The 22,075-nt window shown below is 43.2% G+C and overlaps 1 protein-coding gene across 1 annotated transcript; it reads left to right on the top strand.

Annotated features, from left to right (window-relative positions):
• The first annotated feature begins 7,611 nt into the window (after nucleotides 1-7,611).
• On the top strand, nucleotides 7,612-10,394 carry LOC100344605 (casein kinase I). Its single transcript, XM_051826896.2, has one exon. The coding sequence runs from the start codon at nucleotides 7,612-7,614 to the stop codon at nucleotides 8,635-8,637; it is 1,026 nt and encodes a 341-aa protein (XP_051682856.1). The 3' UTR covers nucleotides 8,638-10,394.
• The last annotated feature ends 11,681 nt before the right edge of the window (nucleotides 10,395-22,075 follow it).

Raw genomic sequence — 22,075 nt, 5'->3', positions numbered from 1 at the left:
CACATACTAGGCCATAAAGCAAGTCTCAGCAAATTTAAAAGAATTAGAATCATACCATGCAGCTTCTCAGACCACAGCGGAATGAAGCTGGAAATTAGCAACTCAGGAAACCCTAGAAAGTATGCAAACACATGGAGACTGAACAACATGCTCCTGAATGAACACTGGGTCATTCAAGAAATCAAAAGAGAAATCAAAAACTTTCTGGAAGTAAATGAGGATAACAACACAACATATCAAAACTTATAGGGCCGGCGCCGTGGCTCACTGGGCTAATCCTCCGCCTAGCGGCGCCGGCACACCGGGTTCTAGTCCCGGTTGGGGCGCCGGATTCTGTCCCGGTTGCCCCTCTTCCAGGCCAGCTCTCTGCTGTGGCCAGGGAGTGCAGTGGAGGATGGCTCAGGTGCTTGGGCCCTGCACCCCATGGGAGACCAGGAAAAGCACCTGGCTCCTGGCTCCTGCCATCGGATCAGCGCGGTGCGCCGGCCGCAGCGCGCCGGCCGCGGCGGCCATTGGAGGGTGAACCAACGGCAAAGGAAGACCTTTCTCTCTGTCTCTCTCTCTCACTGTCCACTCTGCCTGTCAAAAAATAAAAAATAAATAAAAAAAAATAAAAAAAAAACTTATGGGATACAGCAAAAGCAGTATTGAGAGGCAAGTTTATAGCAATAGGTGCCTATATCAAGAAATTGGAAAGGTACCAAATAAATGAGCTTTCAGCGCATCTCAAAGACCTAGAAAAACTGCGGCAAACCAGACCCAAATCTGGTAGGAGAAGAGAAATAATTAAAATCAGAGAAGCAATTAACAGGATTGAATCCAAAAAAAATTACAAAAAATCAGCCAAGCGAGAAGCTGGTTTTTTGAAAAAATAAACAAAATTGCCACCCCATTGGCCCAACTAACTAAAAAAAGAAGAGAAAAGACCCAAATCAATAAAATCAGAGATGAAAAAGGAAATGTAACAACAGACACCACAGAAATAAAAAGAATCATCAGAAATTACTACAAGGACTTGTATGCCAGCAAACAGGAAAACCTATCAGAAATGGATAGATTCCTGGACACATGCAATCTACCTAAATTGAACCATGAAGACATAGAAAACCTAAATAGACCCATAACTGAAACAGAAATTGAAACAGTAATAAAGGCCCTCCCAACAAAGAAAAGCCCAGGACCAGATGGATTCACTGCTGAATTCTACCAGACATTTAAAGAAGAACTAATTCCATTTCTTCTCAAACTATTCAGAACAATCGAAAAAGATGGAATCCTCCCAAATTCTTTCTATGAAGCCAGCATCACCTTAATCCCTAAGCCAGAGAAAGATGCAGCACTGAAAGAAAATTATAGACCAATATCCCTGATGAACATAGATGCAAAAATCCTCAATAAAATTCTCACCAATAGAATACAACAACACATCAGAAAAATGATCCACCCAGACCAAGTGGGATTTATCCCTGGTATGCAGCGATGGTTCAACATTCACAGATCAATCAATGTGATTCACCACATTAACAGACTGCAGAAGAAAAACCATATGATTATCTCAATAGATGCAGAGAAAGCATTCGATAAAATTCAACACCATTTCATTAGGAAAACTCTATGCAAATTGGGTATAGAAGGAACATTCCTCAATATAATCAAAGCAATTTATGAAAAACCCACGGCCAGCATCCTATTGAATGGGGAAAAGTTGGAAGCATTTCCACTGAGATCTGGCACCAGACAGGGATGCCCACTCTCACCACTGCTATTTAACATAGTTCTGGAAGTTTTAGCCAGAGCCATCAGACAAGAAAAAGAAATTAAAGGAATACAAATTGAGAAGGAAGAAGTCAAACTATCCCTCTTTGCAGACGATATGATTCTTTACTTAGAGGATCCAAAGAACTCTACTAAGAGACTATTAGAACTCATAGAAGAGTTTGTTAAAGTGGCAGGATATAAAATCAATGCACAAAAATCAACAGCCTTTGTATACACAAGCAATGCCACGGCTGAGAAAGAAATTCTAAGATCAATCCCATTCACAATAGCTACAAAAACAATCAAATACCTTGGAATAAACTTAACCAAGGATGTTAAAGATCTCTACCATGAGAATTACAAAATCTTAAAGAAAGAAATAGAAGAGGATACCAAAAAATGGAAAAATCTTCCATGCTCATGGGTTGGAAGAATCAACATCATCAAAATGTCCATTCTCCCAAAAGCAATTTATAGATTCAATGCAATTCCCATCAAGATACCAAAGACATTCTTCTCAGATCTGGAAAAAATGATGCTGAAATTCATATGGAGGCACAAGAGACCTTGAATAGTTAAAGCAATCTTGTACAACAAAAACAAAGCCGGAGGCATCACAATACCAGATTTCAGGGCATACTACAGGGCAGTTGTAATCAAAACAGCATGGTACTGGTACAGAAACAGATGCATAGACCAATGGAACAGAATTGAAACACCAGAAATCAACCCAAACATCTACAGACAACTTATATTTGATCAAGGATCTAAAACCAATCCCTGGAGCAAGGACAGTCTATTCAATAAATGGTGCTGGGAAAATTGGATTTCCACGTGCAGAAGCATGAAGCAAGACCCCTACCTTTCACCTTACACAAAAAATCCACTCAACATGGATTAAAGACCTAAATCTACAACCTGACACCATCAAATTATTAGATAACATTGGAGAAACCCTTCAAGATATCGGCACAGGCAAAGAGTTTCTGGAAAAGACCCGGGAGGCATAGGCAGTCAAAGCCAAAATCAACTATTGGGATTGCATCAAATTGAGAAGTTTCTGTACTGCAAAAGAAACAGTCAGGAGAGTGAAGAGACAACCGACAGAATGGGAAAAATATTTCCAACTATGCAACAGATAAAGGGTTAATAACCAGAATCTACAAAGAGATCAAGAAACTCCACAAAAACAAAACCAACAACCCACTTAAGAGATGGGCCAAGGACCTCAATAGACATTTTGCTTTTTTTTTAACTTTTATTTAATGAATATAAATTTCCAAAGTACGACTTATGGATTACAATGGCTTCCCCCCCCATACCGTGACCTTGAACATTTTCAAACATTTTCAAAAGAGGAAATCCAAATGGCCAACAGGCACATGAAAAAATGTTCAAGGTCGCTAGCAATCAGGGAAATGCAAATCAAAACCACAATGAGGTTTCACCTCACCCCGGTTAGAATGGCTCACATGCAGAAATCTACCAACAACAGATGCTGGCGAGGATGTGGGGAAAAAGGGACACTAACCCACTGTTGGTGGGAATGCAAACTGGTCAAGCCACTATGGAAGTCAGTCTGGAGATTCCTCAGAAACCCGAAGATAACCCTACCGTTCGACCCAGCCATCCCACTCCTTGGAATTTAACTTGGCAAACAAAAAAGCGGTCTGCACCCTAATGTTTATTGCAGCTCAATTCACAATAGCTAAGACCTGGAACCAACCTAAATGCCCATCAACGGTAGACTGGATAAAGAAATTATGGGATATGTACTCTTTAGAATACTATACCGCAGTAAGAAACAATGAAATCCAGTCATTTGCAACAAAATGGAGGAATCTGGAACACATCATGCTGAGTGAAGTAAGCCAGTCCCAAAGGGACAAATATCATATGTTCTCCCTGATCGGTGATGACTGACTGAACACCAAAAAGGAAACCTGTTGAAGTGAAATGGACACTATGAGAAATGGTGACTTGATCAGCATAGCTCTGACTGTTAATGAACAACTTAATACATTATCCCTCTTAGTATTTTGTCTGTTCTACTTAATATGACTGTTTAATTCTGTAATTAATACACAGTTATTCTTAAGTGTTGAAAATTAACTGAAATGTGATCCCTGTTAAATATAAGAGTGGGAATAAGAGAGGGAAGAGATGTATAATTTGGGACATGCTCAAGCTGACTTGCCCCAAATGGTAGAGTTAGAAACATACCAGGGGATTCCAATTCAATCCCATCAAGGTGGCATGTACCAATGCCATCTCACTAGCCCAAGTGATCAATTTCAGTTCACAATTGATCATAATGAAAGGACTAAGAGTCAAAGGGAGCACATAAACATGTCTAGTGCCTGCTAATACTAACCGATAGAATAAATAAAGGGGAGAGCGATCCAACATGGGAAGCAAGATACACAGTAGAGCCATAGAATGGCAGATGTCCTAAACAGTACTCTGGCCTCAGAATCAGCCCTAAAGGCATTCAGATCTGGCTGAAAAGCCCATGAGAGTATTTCAGGCATGGAAAGCCAAGACACTCTGGCAAAAAAAAAAAAAAAAAAAAAAGACAAAACACTAAATGAAAGATCTCTGTGAGTGAGATCCCAATGGAAAGAACAGGTCTTCAAGGAAGGAGGTACCTTTCTCTGAAGGGAGGAGAGAACCTCCACTTTGACTATGACCTTGTCTAAATAAGTTAAGAGTCAGAGAACTCAAAAGGCTTCCATAGCCTTGGAAACTCATGACTGGAGCATAGGGAAATTACTGATGCCATAAAGAGGAGTGTCAATTTGTAAAGTCAACAACAGGAGTCACTGTGCACTTACTCCTCATGTAGGATCTCTGTCCTTAATGTGCTGTACATTGAGATTTAATGCTAAAACGAGTACTCAAACAGTATTTTTCACTTTGTGTTTCTATGTGGGTGCAAACTGTTGAAATCTTTACTTAATGTATACTAAACTGATCTTCTATATATATAGAAAATTGAAAATGAATCTTGATATGAATGGATGGGGAGAGAGAGCGGGAAAGGGGAGGGTTGTGGGTGGGAGGGAAGTCATCGGGGTGGGGGAGCCAATGTAGTCCATAAGCTGTACTTTGGAAATCTATATTCATTAAAAATTTAAAAAAAAAGAGTCCGGCGCCGCGGCTCACTAGGCTAATCCTCCGCCTAGCGGCGCCGGCACACCGGGTTCTAGTCCCGGTCGGGGCGCCGGATTCTGTCCCGGTTGCCCCTCTTCCAGGCCAGCCCTCTGCTGTGGCCAGGGAGTGCAGTGGAGGATGGCACAGGTGCTTGGGCCCTGCACCCCATGGGAGACCAGGAAAAGCACCTGGCTCCTGGCTCCTGCCATCGGATCAGCGCGGTGCGCCGGCCGCAGCGCGCCGGCCGCGGCAGCCATTGGAGGGTGAACCAACGGCAAAAGGAAGACCTTTCTCTCTGTCTCTCTCTCTCACTGTCCACTCTGCCTGTCAAAAAAATAAAAAAAAATTAAAAAAAATTAAAAAAAAAGAAAACAAAACAAAAGCCAGAAAGGGAAGTGGAACACAGAACGGAACTCAGCCGTGTTACATAAATATCCCCCAAGATGGCAGAAATGATCTAGCCAGTAAACCCTCTTGGAACCTCAAAAGCAAAAAGAAAGTGAGAACAAAGCACAACTTAAAATCTCAATGGATTTCCCTACCATATTTTTATAAATAAAAGAGAACCAGGCGTGGTTGTCCATTCCCATTTCTCATTACCACCTCTGTCTGAAATCTCGTTGGTCACATACCATAACCACCTTTGTATCACTCAAAGATGTTTAGGAATGAAGCAATAGCTCACTCTCCTCACTTCTGCATCCCACATCCAGGATGGAAGGATGAGATTTTGACTGCAAGACACACGAATTGAAGACACCCCAAATTTAGATGCCCAACAACTCAAAGAAACTCTCAAGTAGCTACTGAGGTCTGAAAGCACCCTGTCCATTGGTTATTAGGGCTGTATTGAAAAGATCCTAGCATTGGCCTGCATGTTAGGAAATCATGAGCTCCAAAGGCACTCCTCACTCTTTCTGCCTCAGTCAGAAACAGCTGTTGGAAAGTTCAGATCAGTCAAAGCTTAGGGTAAAAATCAAAAGTTTCTCATTTAAGTAAATAAAATCAAGTTTCTGGCTGACTGCCATCACGTCATGTGGAAATGACTAGATGGATTTTCAACAAATTTGGAAGTTATGTCTTGAATCGTCTGATAAAATAAATGCCGAGCAGTTGCTGTGGTTTGAATATGATTTGGTCCCTGAACTCAGTCAAGACTTTAAACCCTGAAGTCATAATTTAATGGTGCTAAGAAAGTAGAAACTTAATCCAATTATTGTGTCTAGGAGATGGTCCTAGTGGGAAGTACTTAGGTCACTGGGGGCTTGCCCTTGAAATGTAGCTCTCATGATAGCATTACGGAAGCTTGAGTTTGGAATAAGCCTCTCACTTGCTTCCTTACTATCCATATACGGTCCTTCCTCTGCATGCACTTTGCCATCCACCTCTGGGCCTAACTGCCAGAGGCCAAGTCTATACCATGCTGTTTGGACTATGAGCCTCCAAAGCTGTGAGCTACATGAAGCATTTGTTTGTAAGGAAACTGTCTCCGATATTTTATTATAGTAATGAAAATCTAACTAACGCAGTGGTATATAGAAGACACATATTGAATTGTGCACTACAGCCTCCTTCTCCATAAGAGAAGTAGTCAGCCTCTAGAGCAGGTAAAAAAAAAAAAAAAAACCTGAGGTACAACCATACACTGATGAGACTTTGAGTGAGAAGAGAAACATCTGGAAAATATTGATTTCAACTCTGAGTCCCCAATTGGGTTCTGTGAGCAAGCACTGGGTTATAATTGGGATGTTTTTCACTTGGGCAGCTCTCAAAAGGTGCTCCATGATGAGCTGCAGCAAGGATTCATTGATTTATTTTAAAATGACCAGTGAGTGATTCTCCTGTAATGTTGGGAGGCAGAATGGCAAATAGGACGGGGGAAACTCTAGTTAGACCAGCAGTGGACCACAGGAAAAAGGACTTAACTTGCTCCTACATAGTTTCATTTACTCTAAGTCTCAGCTACATTCCTGTATTATATTTGTTATTTATAATCTAACCACCTTACCAATATTAAAGTTCTCTATTTTTCTCTCTCTCTACATCTACTTCTTTCTCTCGTTCTCTCTGCTGCTCTCTCTCTCTCTCTCTCCCTCTCTCCCTCTCTCCCCTCCCTCATACACAGTTGCTGGACAGATAGTGTTTCAGCTTCTCCTGAAGTATAAGTTGTTACGTTTGCGAGGGCTTCCAAATATAGTTCATGCAGATTAGGCTTCCCAGAGTGCTCTGCTCTGTGAAGAGGTGGTTTCTGGGAACTAGGGGCATTCTGTGTTGGCAGGAGCTGGAGTGAGGAGAAGGCGGCAGCGGTGGAGTGACAGGGGTCTCTTCATTCCAGACCAGAGTCACTGGTGGCAGCAGTATCGTCACCCAAACCCACCGCGCCGCTTTTCCAGCCCGCAACACTGTAGTGGCAGCGAGGCAGCTCGCCGCTGTCCAGCAACCAACAAGTGGCCGAGCGCACTGTCCCTGAGGAAGCCCCTCAGAATCGGCCGCCTCACGAAAAAGAATCCGAGTGAGTACCCAGTGACTGAGTCCCTGTGGGTAGGTTCTGGGTCCCAAAACGCCGGGAAAAGCCTCCGGTGGCCACTTCCCGCTACCCCTCACCTCCTCAGCGTTGCCGCGTAGACGAGCCCCAGCGCCCTCGGTTCTCCCCTCAGAGGTGCTGGGATTTTACCTCAGCCTCCATCCTTGTCTTTCAGGATGGCGAGCACGGGTGGCGGCAAGACCGAATTCATAGTCGGAGGGAACTACAAACTGCTGAGAAAGATCGGGTGTGGCGCCTTTGGCGAAATTTATCTGGCAGTTAACCTCAGCAACGGCAAGCAGTTGGCCGTGAAGCTAGAGTTACAGAAGGCCAAGCACCCCATGCTGCTGCACGAGAGCATGCTCTATACGATTCTTCGGGGTGGCGTCGGCGTCCCCCGCATACAGTGGTTCGGGCAGGAAAACGAGTACAATGTGCTGGTCATGGATCTTCTGGGACCTAGCCTCGAAGAGCTCTTCAACTTTTGTTCCAGAAGGTTCTCCATGAAAACTATCCTGATGTTGGCTGACCAGATGATCAGCAGAATTGAGCATGTGCATATGAATGATTTCGTACACAGAGACATTAAGCCGGAAAACTTCCTCATGGGCACTGGATGTTACTGTCGAAAGTGCTTGGAATCTCCACCGGGAAAGAGGAAAAGAAACAGGCTTCAGGGCTCAGCTGCCTCGTCACGAGAACAGTTATACCTTATTGATTTTGGCTTGGCCAAAAAGTACAGAGACAGCGATACAAATGAACACATTCCGTACAGAACGGACAAGAACTTCGCTGGCACCGCCCGATACGCTAGCATCAACGCACAGTGTGGCATCGAGCAGAGCCGCCGAGATGACCTGGAGGCCTTAGGCTACATTCTGATATACTTTAATAGAGGCAGCCTGCCGTGGCAAGGCGTAAAGGCTATGGCAAGGAAACAAGGCCTTAAAATGACTTGCGAAAAGAAGATGGCCACGCCTGTTGAAGTTCTGTGTGAGGGCTTTCCTCAAGAGTTTGCCACCTACTTAAACTACTGCCGTGGGCTGCAGTTCGACGAGACACCCGATTACACCTATCTGAGGCAGCTATTCCGCAACCTTTTCCAAAACCTGAACCACGAGTACGACAACACCTTTGATTGGACAGTGTTAACGGAGGAAGAGGAGGAGGAGGAAGCATCTTCCAAGAGGCAGGGGCAGTAGACCCAAACCCCCGCAGGCAAGCAACCTGTCCAAACCAAGAGTAACGAAGAAAAAGTTTCTAAGCATGAATTGTGCAGCAGAAGTAGAGCCGATGATCAGACCAGCATTTGTTTCTCCCCTATTCTAGAAATTCTAGTTCACATGTACACTAGCCAGTGGGTATGTTGTGTAAATCGCTTAATTTCATTATAAACTGGTCCTGGGCCATATTGGTGATGCTGCATGCATCCTAAGTTGTAGCCACTGTAATTGTGAATATTAACTGAGATAGTGAAACATAGTGTCTGGTTTTCTATTGCATTTGCTCAAGTGGAAACATTTACTAGATGATTGATACACATTGGCAGAGAAACTGTGCATATGCCAGGTTTTTTGTTGTTGTTGTTAAGATCTTTTATTTTAAACTATAGTGCTTTGAAATCTTATTTTCAGAAAAATGGCATGAACAGTATTCAGACACAGTTGTAATGACCGTAAATTCTCACAACTGTGGATTCTCAGGGTTTTTCTACCCCTAAGGGTTGCAAGTTATTCACTTAAAAGGTTCTTGTTTTTTTTGTTTGTTTGTTTGTTTGTTTGTTTTTTGACAGGCAGAGTGGACAGTGAGAGAGAGAGACAGAGAGAAAGGTCTTCCTTTTGCCGTTGGTTCACCCTCCAATGGCCACCTCGGCCAGCGCGCTGTGGCTGGTGCACCACACTGATCCGATGGCAGGAGCCAGGTGCTTCTCCTGGTCTCCCATGGGGTGCAGGGCCCAAGCACTTGGGCCATCCTCCACTGCCTTCCCGGGCCACAGCAGAGAGCTGGCCTGGAAGAGGGGCAACCGGGACAGAATCCGGTGCCCCGACCGGGACTAGACCCTGGTGTGCCGGCGCTGCAAGGCGGAGGATTAGTCTAGTGAGCCGCGGCGCCAGCCCACTTAAAAGATTCTAAGACAGTTGGCTTTTGTTTTGTTAAATATTTATTTATTCATTTGAAAAACTTACAGAAAGAGAGAGAGAGAGAGAAAAAGAGAGGGAGGGAGAGAGAGGGAGATCTTCCATCCGCTGGTTCACTCCCCAGATGGCTATAATGGCCAGCACCGGGCCAGGTAGAAACCAGGAGCCAGGAACTTCATCCAGGTCTCCCATGTAGGTGGCAGGGGCCCAAGGACTTTTTCCAGGTCATTAACAGGAAACTGGAGCAGCTGGGACGCAAACCAGCACCTTTATAGGATGCCAGCATCACAAGTGGTGGCTTTTACCTGCTATGCCACAATGCTGGCTCCAGATTCAAGTGTTTGAGCAGATGAAAGACTTTGCCTGCTTACCTGTGTTAGAAATAACATCCATCTATTTACACTTGATTATTGTTTATAATCCTTGCCTATAGTACAACTTAACTAGGATCTTTTCACTTTTACTTGTTGATCTCTTCTTTTAGTGGAGCATTAAGTCCTTGACTATAATATTAATTTAAAATGTTATCTCAGAAATTAAGAAAGAAAGGGAGAGGAAGGTAGGGAGGTAGTATATTATATTATTAGCATTATATTATTAGGATTGTATCTATAAACCACATGGAATTTGTTACCTTTGTTTAGTATTACATTAACATGAAAAACGTGTCAGATAAAAAAAACCTTAGTGATTATCAGATAACCATTAGGATTCTGCATTAACTCGATAATTTTTTTGGTGTTTTAAAAAAAGCTTATTTGTCACAGAAATGTAGTTAATGTTTTACAACTGACCATGTATATATGTTGCTTAAATAAATATAATCACTGCAAACATCTGTATGATCTGCGATCTTATTTTTATTTTGAAATGGGAGCTTTTTTGTTGTAAGCTCATTGAAATCTTAAAAACTGTTTCTGTAAAAAGTATTGAAAGGGGACGGTTCTGTGGTGCAGCGGGTTAACTCCTTGGCCTGAAGCGCCAGCATCCCATAAGGGCGCTGGTTCAAGACCCGGCTGTTCCTCTTCCAATCCAGCTCTCTGTTGTGGCCTGGGAAAGCAGTAGAAGATGGCCCAAGTCCTTGGGGCCCTGCACCGACATGGGAGACCCAAGGGAAGCTCCTGGCTCCTGGCTTCGGATCAGCGCAGCTCAGGCCATTGCGGCCAATTAGGGAGTGAACCAGCAGATGGAAGACCTCTCTCTCACTCTCTGCCTCTCCTCTCTCTGTGTGTAACTCTGACTTTCAAATAAATAAATCTTTTAAAAAATGTGGGGGGGGCAGAGCCCAGATGGCTGAATAGTGAGGACGCGCACCGATAGTCTGGGAAAATTTAGTTTAATAAAAGTGGAGTTACGGTAGCCTCAGAAAAAGGATCAGGAAAAATTGCAGAGGAAACTCTTCCGGATCTAGTGGTTGTGACTCAGAGGACCTACTGGGAGAGCAGGGTCACCCACCGCGCGGAAGCCGAGCCACAGGAGCCGCAGGGTCTGCGAGCCAGTGCGGGAAGGGGAGTGGATGTCACACAGACACCAGCGGGGACAGCAGGGACGCCCAGGGCTCCGAGTCTACACATCGGCGCTGGAAGGGGAGGTGAGCTCAGTAACTGGAGACACTGGCGGTGAAACGGCAGACAGAATCTAGAGGAAAGCGGGCTTTGAGGTGGGAAAGTTCACCAGACTGACTACAGGAGAGAAGGAAAAAAAAAAAAAGGGTGGTGGGGTACTGGGTACTGGTACAAACAAGTTTCTCTCTCCGCCAAACTTGCAAGGCAAGCAAGAGACAAAGAGTAGGCCCTGCGCAGGATATACATAACAAAATGGGAGAGCTAAGGCTACAATTCAGTAGCCTAGGCAACCCAGTGGGAGTCCGCAGGAGAAACTGAACCGGCACAGACTCTTTGGGTAGAAGCCAGAGATCAGAAGCTAAATACCATCAATTCTGCTCAGCCGTGCGGTATTACTTACCTCCTGAATAAAAAATAAAATAAAATAAAATAAATAAGTAAATAAATAAATAAATAAATAGAGATTTACCATACATAACCTGAGGGTGTCACCTTTGCACACCCATAACCCGGAAGAACCAAGCAGAGTTCTCAGGCCACACCCATCTCAAGCCTCCAAGGCTCCTCCAACAGCAGGCAGTCCACTTAACACAGACATAGTATATAAAAAAAAAACTCACAGTGAGGGATGAAGAATTAACTATGCCAAGCAACAAACACAAAAATCAAGGAAACAAGATCAATGATGACACTATGACGCCTCCAAATAAACAAAACACCCCAAGCCAAGATTATGAAGATGATGAGATAGAAGAAATGCAAGATACGGATTTCAAAAAATTTATGATAAGAACATTTAGAAGTTTTCAAAAGCAAATCCTTGAACTACAGAAATCCTTATTGGACAGGATTGAAAATCTCTCTCGTGAAAATGAAATTTTAAGGAAGAATCAAAATGAAATGCAGAAACTAGTAGAACAGGAAAGTGTGATAGTGAAGAGAAACCAAAATGAAATGAAGAGCTCAATAGATCAAATGACAAACACATTAGAAAGTCTAAAAAACGGAGTCAGTGAAACAGAAGAGAGAATATTGGACTTAGAAGACAGAGCACAGGAAAACATACAGTCAAACCAAAGAAAAGAAGAGGAAATTAGAAATCTAAAAAATATTGTCGGGAATCTACAGGATACTATTAAAAAAACCAACATTCGCGTTCTAGGAGTTCCTGAAGGCACGGAGAGGGAGAAAGGATTAGAAGGCCTTTTTAGTGAGATACTAGCAGAGAACTTTCCAGGTTTGGAGAAGGACAGAGACATCCTAGTACAGGAAGCTCATAGAACCCCCAGTAAACATGACCAAAAGAGATCCTCACCACGACACGTTGTAATTAAACTCACCGCAGTGAAACATAAAGAAAAGATCCTAAAATGTGCAAGAGAGAAACGTCAGATTACTCTCAGAGGATCTCCAATTAGACTCACAGCAGACTTCTCATCAGAAACACTACAGGCTAGGAGGGAATGGCGAGACATAGCACAGGTGCTAAGAGAGAAAAATTGCCAGCCCAGAATATTATATCCTGCTAAGCTCTCATTTGTGAATGAAGGTGAAATAAAGACCTTCCATAGCAAACAGAAATTGAAAGACTTTGCCGCCACTTGTCCGTCCCTGCAAAAGATACTTAAAGATGTGCTACACTCAGAACACAGAAACACAGCCATCAATATGAAAGAAGGTAAAGGAAGAACACCTACCAGTAAAAGAGCATGGGATGCTCAAAGCATATATTAGAAAATATCTCTGGGAAAATGGCAGGGCAAAGTCACTATGTATCAATAGCCACATTAAACGTTCATGGACTTAACTCTTCAGTTAAAAGACACAGATTGGCTGATTGGCTTAAGGAACAAAACCCAACTATTTGTTGTCTACAAGAAACACATCTCTCTTACAAAGATGCATGCAGACTGAAAGTGAAAGGTTGGAAAAAGATATACCATGCCAACATAAACCAAAAAAAAGCAGGTGTAGCCATATTAATATCAGACCAAATAAACTTTAATACAAAAACTGCTAAGAGAGACAAAGAGGGGCACTATATAATGATTAAGGGTTCAATTCAACAGGAAGATGTAACTATTATAAATGTATATGCACCTAAAAGATATGTTAAGGGACTTAAAGGGAGACTTAGATTCCAATACAATAGTACTGGGGGTCTTCAATACTCCACTCTCAGAAATAGACAGATCATCCGGACAGAAGATCAACAAGGAAACAGCAGATTTAATTGACACTATTGCCCAAATGGATCTAACAGATATCTACAGAACTTTCAATCCTACATCTAAAGACGTTACATTCTTCTCAGCAGTGCATGGAACCTTCTCTAGGACTGATCACATACTAGGCCATAAAGCAAGTCTTAGCAAATTTAAAAGAATTAGAATCATACCATGCAGCTTCTCAGACCACAGTGGAATGAAGCTAGAAATTAGCAACTCAGGAAACCCTAGAAAGTATGCAATCACATGGAGACTGAACAACATGCTCCTGAATGAACACTGGGTCATTCAAGAAATCAAAAGAGAAATCAAAAACTTTCTGGAAGTAAATGAAGACAACAACACAACATATCAAAACTTATGGGATACAGCAAAAGCAGTACTGAGAGGCAAATTTATAGCAATAGGTGCCTATATCAAGAAATTGGAAAGGTACCAAATAAATGAGCTTTCAGCGCACCTCAAGGACCTAGAAAAACTGCAGCAAACCAGACCCAAATCTGGTAGGAGAAGAGAAATAATTAAAATCAGAGAAGAAATTAACAGGATTGAATCAAAAAAAATTACTAAAAATCAGCCAAGCGAGAAGCTGGTTTTTTTGAAATAATAAACAAAATTGCCACCCCATTGGCCCAACTAACTAAAAAAAGAAGAGAAAAGACCCAAATCAATAAAATCAGAGATGAAAAAGGAAATGTAACAACAGACACCACAGAAATAAAAAGAATCATCAGAAATTACTACAAGGACTTGTATGCCAGCAAACAGGAAAACCTATCAGAAATGGATAGATTCCTGGACACATGCAATCTACCTAAATTGAACCATGAAGACATAGAAAACCTAAATAGACCCATTACTGAAACAGAAATTGAAACAGTAATAAAGGCCCTCCCAACAAAGAAAAGCCCAGGACCAGATGGATTCACTGCTGAATTCTACCAGACATTTAAAGAAGAACTAATTCCATTTCTTCTCAAACTATTCAGAACAATCGAAAAAGATGGAATCCTCCCAAATTCTTTCTATGAAGCCAGCATCACCTTCATCCCTAAGCCAGAGAAAGATGCAGCACTGAAAGAAAATTATAGACCAATATCCCTGATGAACATAGACGCAAAAATCCTCAATAAAATTCTCGCTAATAGAATACAACAACACATCAGAAAGATCATCCATCCAGACCAAGTGGGATTTATCCCTGGTATGCAGGGATGGTTCAACATCCGCAAATCAATCAATGTGATTCACCTGTGATGAGCCATTCCCACTGTTCTGATGACATGACTTCAGATATAACTCCTCATCACAGTACAAAACACTGTTACCAGCCCCTCCCCCAGAGGGAAAGGTACTTTGACTTCCACCTTAAACCTCTGTTTCTGCCTCTTTTCCACAGCCTCAGCTTTCTCTAATGATCTCACACCAGAGCCATGCTTTTAAATGTTCATCATATATTTAATTAGAGAGAGGTAGAGAGACATCAAGCTCACATCCACTGGTTCACTTCCCAGATGCCTACAATATCCAGGAGTATGGTAAGCCAAAGCCACAAGCTTGGAACTCAATCCCATCTCCCATGTGGGTGACAGGATCCAAATTACATGAAGCATTACCACTGCCTCCCATTGTCTGCATTACCAGGAAGCTGGAGTCAGGAGTCAGAGCTGGGAGTCAAACCCAGGCACTTCAAAGTGGGACATGAGCATCTTAACTTGAGCTTTAATTACTAGGCCAAATGCTCACCTCGAGAGCTGGTTTACTTCCAGTTTTGCTTCTTTTTTTTTAAAGACTTATTTATTTATTTTGAAAGAGTTATAGGGAAGGTGGGAGAGAAGGGGAGGGGCAGAGAGAGAGAGAGACTTCCATCTATTGGTTCACTGCTCTAATGCCTGCCAGAGCCAGAGCTGGGCCAGGTCAAAGCCAGAACCCAGGAACTACATCCAGGTCTCCAGGTCTCCCATGTCAGTGGCAGGGGCCCAAACACTTGGGCCATCTTCCACTGCTTTTTCCAGGCCATTAACAGAACTGGATCAGAAGTGGAGCAGCTGGGATGTCACTCCCCCTCTTCGTGGAGGAACGACACAGGACCCTGCGCTGTTCTTTCGTCTGCTCGGCCCTCCCCGGGTTTGCTGCTGGTTCTTCCCGGGTTGGCTACTATCCCTTCCACCTCCGTGGAAGGGCAGTTCCCCCTGGCCACATTCCCCACTTCCGCAGGGGAGCGGCACACCGCCGGCTGGCTCTCTGGGGGGCTGCACAGGTGTTCCCCTTAGATGTTCCCCTTAGATGTTCCTGGTGCATGCCGTCTCTCTCCTCCTTTATAGTCCTCCTCCGCCAATCCTAACTCGGCTGCCCACACGCCGAGTACGCTGCTCTCCTCCAATCAGGAGCAAGTCCTACAGTTTATTAGCTGAACTGGAGGCAGCTGTGTAGAAGCTGTTTACTTCTCTCCCAGCGCCATATTGTGGGAGAGCAGATGCATAGAATAAGTCTTAATTCCAGTAACTTAGTCCAGTCCGGATTACTCCCCACACTGGGATACAAACTGACACCCATTTTTGATGCTGTCATCCCTGCTATGCCACAGTGCTGTCCCCCCAGTTTTGTTTCTTGAAAGAGAAAAAATTTCCAATCAGAAGGGAAGAAATCGGATTTACAGAAAGAGAGGAACAAATAATCGGCAAATTATAGCAGTTTTTCAGTGCTGAACTCTCTGGTTACAGTGTCATTATTATGAAATAAATATCAGGAAAAAAACCTCACCATTTCAGTTATTCCCCTGTGCACAAGGTAAAGGCAGAATGGAATTGCCAAACATTCTATTATTAAGATAAGTGAGTGACCAGCAAATTTATGAACAAATGCTTGGAATCACAAGTTATCAGGGAAATGTAAATTAAAATCACCTAAATATTTGTTAAAATGGCTATTATCAAACAATAAAAAGATAATAAGTGTTGGCAAGGATGTGGAGGAAAGGTAGCCTGTACCCACTGTCAGAGGAAATGTAAACTAGTACAGTCATTGGGAAGAACAGTATGGAGGGTCCTCAAAACACCAGTAGAATTACATATAATCCAGCAATCCAATTTCTGGGTATGTATCCAAAGGAAATGAAACCAGCATATCAAAGAGATACCTGCAATTGCATAATTATTGCAGCACTATGGGCAATAGCCAAGATTTGAAATCAGCCTGAATGTCTATACACAAAAAAATACTACACAGCCACAAAAAAAGAAGGAAATGTTGTTATTTAGGATAGGATGGATGAACCTGAAGGATATTACACTAAGTGAAATATGTCAGCCATGGAATGAATACTACGAAATCTCACTTACATGTGGGATGTGAAAGAGTCAAAACTCATAAAAGCAGAAAGTAGAATGGTGGTTACAAGAGGCTGAGGGGGTGAGACATGAGCAAAGTGTACAGAGTCAATTAAATTATATTTAATAATAATGCACACTTCAAAGTGGCTAAAATAACATATAAATGTTCTCATTCTAGAATTAGGTAAGGTGATAGATATATCAATCAGTATGATTTAATCATTCCATATTGTGTATATATACATCAAAATATCATATTGTACCTTTTCAGTATACACAATTACTATGTCAATTAAAAATAAAATAAATGGAGTCAGTGTTGTGGCACAGCATGTTAAGCTGCCACCTTAGATGCCAGCATCCCATACTGAAGGGCCAGTTTCAGTCTTGGCTGCTCTGCTTCTGACCCAGCTCCCAGCTAATGTTTCTGGAACACAGCAGAAGATAGCCCAAGTGCTTGGGCCTCTGTCAGCCACATGGGAGACCCATATGGAGTCCCAGGTTCCTGGTTTCAACCTGGCACAGCCCTGACTGTTGCAGCCATTTTGGCAGTGAAACAACAGATGGAAGATTCTCTCTCTCTCTCTCTGCCCCCCCCTTCCTACCTCTCTCTGTAATTCTGCTTTCCACTTAAAAAAAGATTTATTTATTTATTTATTTATTTATGGCAAAGTTAGAGAGAGAAAGGGAGAAACAGAGATTTTCCATAAATTGCTTCACTTCCCAAGTAGCCACAGTAGCCAGGGCTAAAATAGGCTGAAACCAGGAGAGAGCTTCTTCCGGATCTCCCATGTAGGTTCAGGGGTCCAAGCACTTGGACCATCCTCCTCTGCTTTCCCAAGCTCATTAGCAGGGAGCTGGATTGGAAGTAGAGCAGCTAGGACTGGATCCATGCCCATATGGTGGCTTATGAGAACCATCAAAGGTGGTTGCTTAATCCGTTGCACCATAATGCCAGCCCCTATCTCTGCCTTTCAAATAAATAAATCTTTAAAAAAGAAGAAGAAGAAAAGTGAGGACTTTGAGGAACAGGTATTTGGTCTATCAGTTAAGAGTCTCACACCCCACATTGGAGTACCTGAGTTTGATTCCCACCTTCAGCTCCTGACTCCATCTTCCTGCCAATATAGACCACGAGAGGCCACAGATAATGGTTCAAGTAGTTAGGTTCCTGCCACCACCCTGGACTGATTTCCTGGCTCTTAGCTTTGGCCTGGCCTAGGCCCAGGCTGAGCCACTGGGAGCATTTGCACATGGGAACGCTCTTACTTACTCGCTTTCTCATTAAAATTTTAAAAAGAGTGTGGATTTTGGAGTGATGCAGTTGTATTTGAACCTTGACTATGTGTGCCCTTAGGAATGACATTAAAAAAATAAGTGAATATAAAATTAAATGCAGAGAAGTGTGTTCCAGATAATGTGTCTTTGATTGCACTGCATTAAATAAGTTACAGTTACCCAGCCTCTCATGATCACATTAGATTTCCTTCTTGCTTATAACTCATTTGTGCTCATATTCATTGTTAGAGAGCTCTGGAAGCCAGCACAGAAGATGAGCCAGAAGATGAAAACCTCAAACCAGGTCAGTGAGCGTGTTAGACTAATTTGAGATTCTAAGCAAGATTTGTCATCATAAGAGTAATGTTTCAACTAGCAGATATGAGTTGTAATGAAGAACAAAAAGAAACAAGAACCACCTTAACAGCAACCACAAGATTTCACCTTTGTAGACAAAAACATACCTAATTCCTCAAGGAAGCAGTAGCAAGTTTGCATTCTTTAAAATGACCACCGTCTGGCAACAGTCACCACAGTGTTTACACGTGATTTAGCCGCTACTCGGGAAGTCACTAGAAGCATAGATTCCTAATTCCTCCAGTCTGGGTTATGGTATTCCTCAGAGAATTAGCCAAGACTCTTCAGTTACAAGCTACATTCCTGCCATCTACATGGTGGGCACTCAAGGCATTGAGTGAGTGAATGAATGCATGAATGAATATGCATTCCCATATTGGCATACCCTGAAAATTAAAGTATTCACACTGTGTTCTTCCAATAAGGAACCCAGAACTCTGAAGACAAAAAAGAAATGGCTCGCTGAAAATAATCGCAGGGCAAACCTTGGTAGGAAAAAGCCATAAAACCAAAACCAAAACCCAGAGACCCAGTTCAATGTCTTTGAACTCGCTAATGGCATTGATGATGTCTACCCTGGCATTATTCTGCTTTCTAGTAGGAGCCAGAGTGAATGAGTGACAAAGCTGGGCCTCTCATTTTCACCCTACATCTGTGGTTCCTTCTGCTAATGATGAACCCACTGAACATGAATGCTTCCCGGCTGGCACCCCAGTGCAGCTCTGCCATGCCCTGAGGCCCTCCACATGTGAGCGCATCCACATGGCAGGATGAGAGAAGGGAGTATGCCAGAGAATAAGGAAAAAAAAAACATGTAAATATCTAATCTGCCCAGTCCAGCCATAAAGCTGAAGAGCACCCGCCTGACATCACCACTGTGATTTTACATAAATGACATTCAGGCTGGCTACAAAACCCCATGTGAGTCTCAACATTAAAGCCCTCTGGGTAATTCACCAGCTGGCTAGCTGATTTTAGCACAGTTAGTAAAACACTGCATTAACATTTAGCTTTTGTGTGTAGAACAAGCTGTGCAGTAAATTTTTCTAAATGTTACTGAAATATATTACCTGCTAACTATGAGCCAAACTGAGACAGCAACAGGAAAAGTCTCTGTTCTCAGAAAGCCCAGGTTCTAGAACACATTTAAAATGCATATGGTGGATGCAGACAGCTGGCCCACAGGAAATAGTTCTTAGTAGTGAATGGATAGTCTGCTTGCCTAGGATGTGGGTATAAATTCTACTATGGGGTACTCATTCATTGGATCCATTGCCTCATATATACCTGTGCTTAGTGCCTGAAAAGCCCTTTATTAGGGGTCAGGTAGTTGAAGGAGCACCAAGGGCAAGCTTAAAAACATATCCTGATGGAGGAAAGTTGCACTGGAATCTGTCCTAGGGACTGATTCGGTGTCAGCTGCTGTCGGTCTTGCCCCATCTCCTCACTGTGCATCTCTGAGTCCTTGGCATGCCAAGAGCTTCTTACTAGAAACACTTGCAGTTTCCACTGGGGTGATTTTGGCTTAGAGCAAATACTTCCCCTAAGCACTAGCAAACTAGAAGTGGAGGGGCAGTTACTGTCCCCAGAACCAGCTCTCAACCAGTTGCAGACTGGAACTGGGGAACAAATACTCTAGGTTCCTCACCACTCCTAGGTTTGGATGTTAGTTTGGATGTTGAGTGTCCCCCAAAGGCACATGTGTTAAAGTTTTGTTCCCTGAAGTCTTATGTTAGTGGTACTAATAGGGTGGGAAATTTATCCATTATGGTGTTTGGAGGTGAGGCCTTTGAGAGATGATTGATTTGGATTGGATTGGGCTGTTAAAGGTGAGACCTCAGGATTAAATGCTAGTGGCTTTTTTTTTTTTTGACAGGCAGAGTGGACAGTGAGAGAGACAGAGAGAAAGGTCTTCCTTTTGCTGTTGGTTCACCCTCCAATGGCCGCCATGGCTGGCGCGCTGCGGCCAGTGCACCGCGCTGATCCGAAGGCAGGAGCCAGGTGCTTCTCCTGGTCTCCCATAGGGTGCAGGGCCCAAGCACTTGGGCCATCCTCCACTGCCTTCCCGGGCCACAGCAGAGAGCTGGCCTGGAAGAGGGGCAGCCGGGAAAGAATCCGGCGCCCCGACCGGGACTAGAACCCGGTGTGCCAGCGCCGCTAGGTGGAGGATTAGCCTATTGAGCTGCAGCGCCGCCCTCTAGTGGCTTTATAAGAGTCCACAAAGTCCTAAACATTGGCACACCCACTCCCTCTTGCCATGTGACCCTCTGTGCTACTTTGTGACTGCCAGCAAGAATACTATCATCAGAGGCTGAACCAATGGGATCTACCAAATCTTGGACTGTGAACTTTCAAAATCATAAGACAAAAATGAATGTTTTTCCTTTCTAAAGTTAGTTGTCTTGGATATTTCATCATAGTAATGAAAATCTGACTAATACACCCCTCAAGTGGCAAAAAATTAAGGCATGTTCCTTCATCCTCTCTCAGAGTTTTAGTTACCCACCATGGTAACTAGCTCAGGAATTCTTACCTGTTGTCTACCTCATCATAGTCTGTCCTCTACCAGTGCTTTCCTGGACTGTATACTTCTCAAATAAACTACCTCCTCTCCATTCACATCCTTGACTTAAAGTGGGCTTCCTGAGGATCCCATCCTAAAACAGACCATATCTCTCTTTTAATCGAACTCACTCTTTCAACACAAATCATTGTAGAATCTCAGTCATGTGCCAAGTCTTCTAATACCTTACTTGGACTCCTCACCAAAAATTAATTAATTGATTAATTAAGCCAAATATTTTCTGGAAAGAACCCAAAATTCACTCATGCTGAGGTATAACTGATGCAGAGTGTCAAAAAGTGAGCCCTTCACCCACTAGGCCAACAATGGTTCAAGGAGTACAGAATCTTGGCCTGAACCTGCAGAGACCTGGCTTCTTAAACCAGAGAATTAACACCACAGTGACATCTGTTTACTTGAATTTTCACAAACGTGTCTCTGGGAGGTAGTGTTTTAGTCCATTTTTTGTTGCTAAAACAGAATCCTTGAGACAGGCATTTATTTTAAAAAGAAGCTTCATTTGGCTCATGGTCCTGGAGGCTGGAAAGTCTAGGAGCAGGGCACTGGCATCTATCCAGCATCTTGTGAGGGCCTTGCACTGCTTCAACTCATGGCTGAAAACAGAAGGGCATGTGGGTACATGTGCAAGGGTAAAACACAATGGGCAGTCTCACTTTGTATCAATAAAGCAGTAACTCATCTGGTCCTACAAGGGCAGGAACTCCTGAGGGAAATGCATTCACCCATGCATCAGGTCTCTGCCCTTGTGACCCAAACAACTCCCACTAGGCCCCACCTGCCAGCATTGCCACATTGGGACAAAGCCTCAACATGAGATTGAGGATGGGGACAGACCATATTGAAACCAGAAGTAGGGGATGTGAGAGGATGTATAAAAGGACACGAGGTAGGAGTCCAGCTTTGGTGATCCCAATTTGACATCATTGCTGAAGGTTGACTAAAGATCAGAGAACACAGTGCAGCCCATAGTGACCATGACAGAAAGGACTAAGAGTGCTGGGGCAGAGAAACTGGCCTTAGTAGCAAAGAAACTGGTAAGTACAGGCAAGAAAGGGCTGAGGTGCTGGGAACTGACCAGCAAAACCAGGGCAGAAAATGAGTGTAGGAGGTACAAAAGGACCTTATTTATCCAGAGATCAGTCTCCAGAGAGACCAGAA

Source organism: Oryctolagus cuniculus, chromosome X (genome assembly GCF_964237555.1).
Source record: "Oryctolagus cuniculus chromosome X, mOryCun1.1, whole genome shotgun sequence".
Taxonomy (NCBI): Eukaryota; Metazoa; Chordata; class Mammalia; order Lagomorpha; family Leporidae; genus Oryctolagus; species Oryctolagus cuniculus.
Note: the sequence above shows the minus strand (reverse complement) of the source record. Positions and strands in the feature narration are given on the sequence as shown.

Excerpts from the sequence above, each read along its gene's own strand:
- LOC100344605 (XM_051826896.2), top strand. The coding sequence starts at position 7,612 with ATGGCGAGCACGGGTGGCGGCAAGACCGAATTCATAGTCGGAGGGAAC.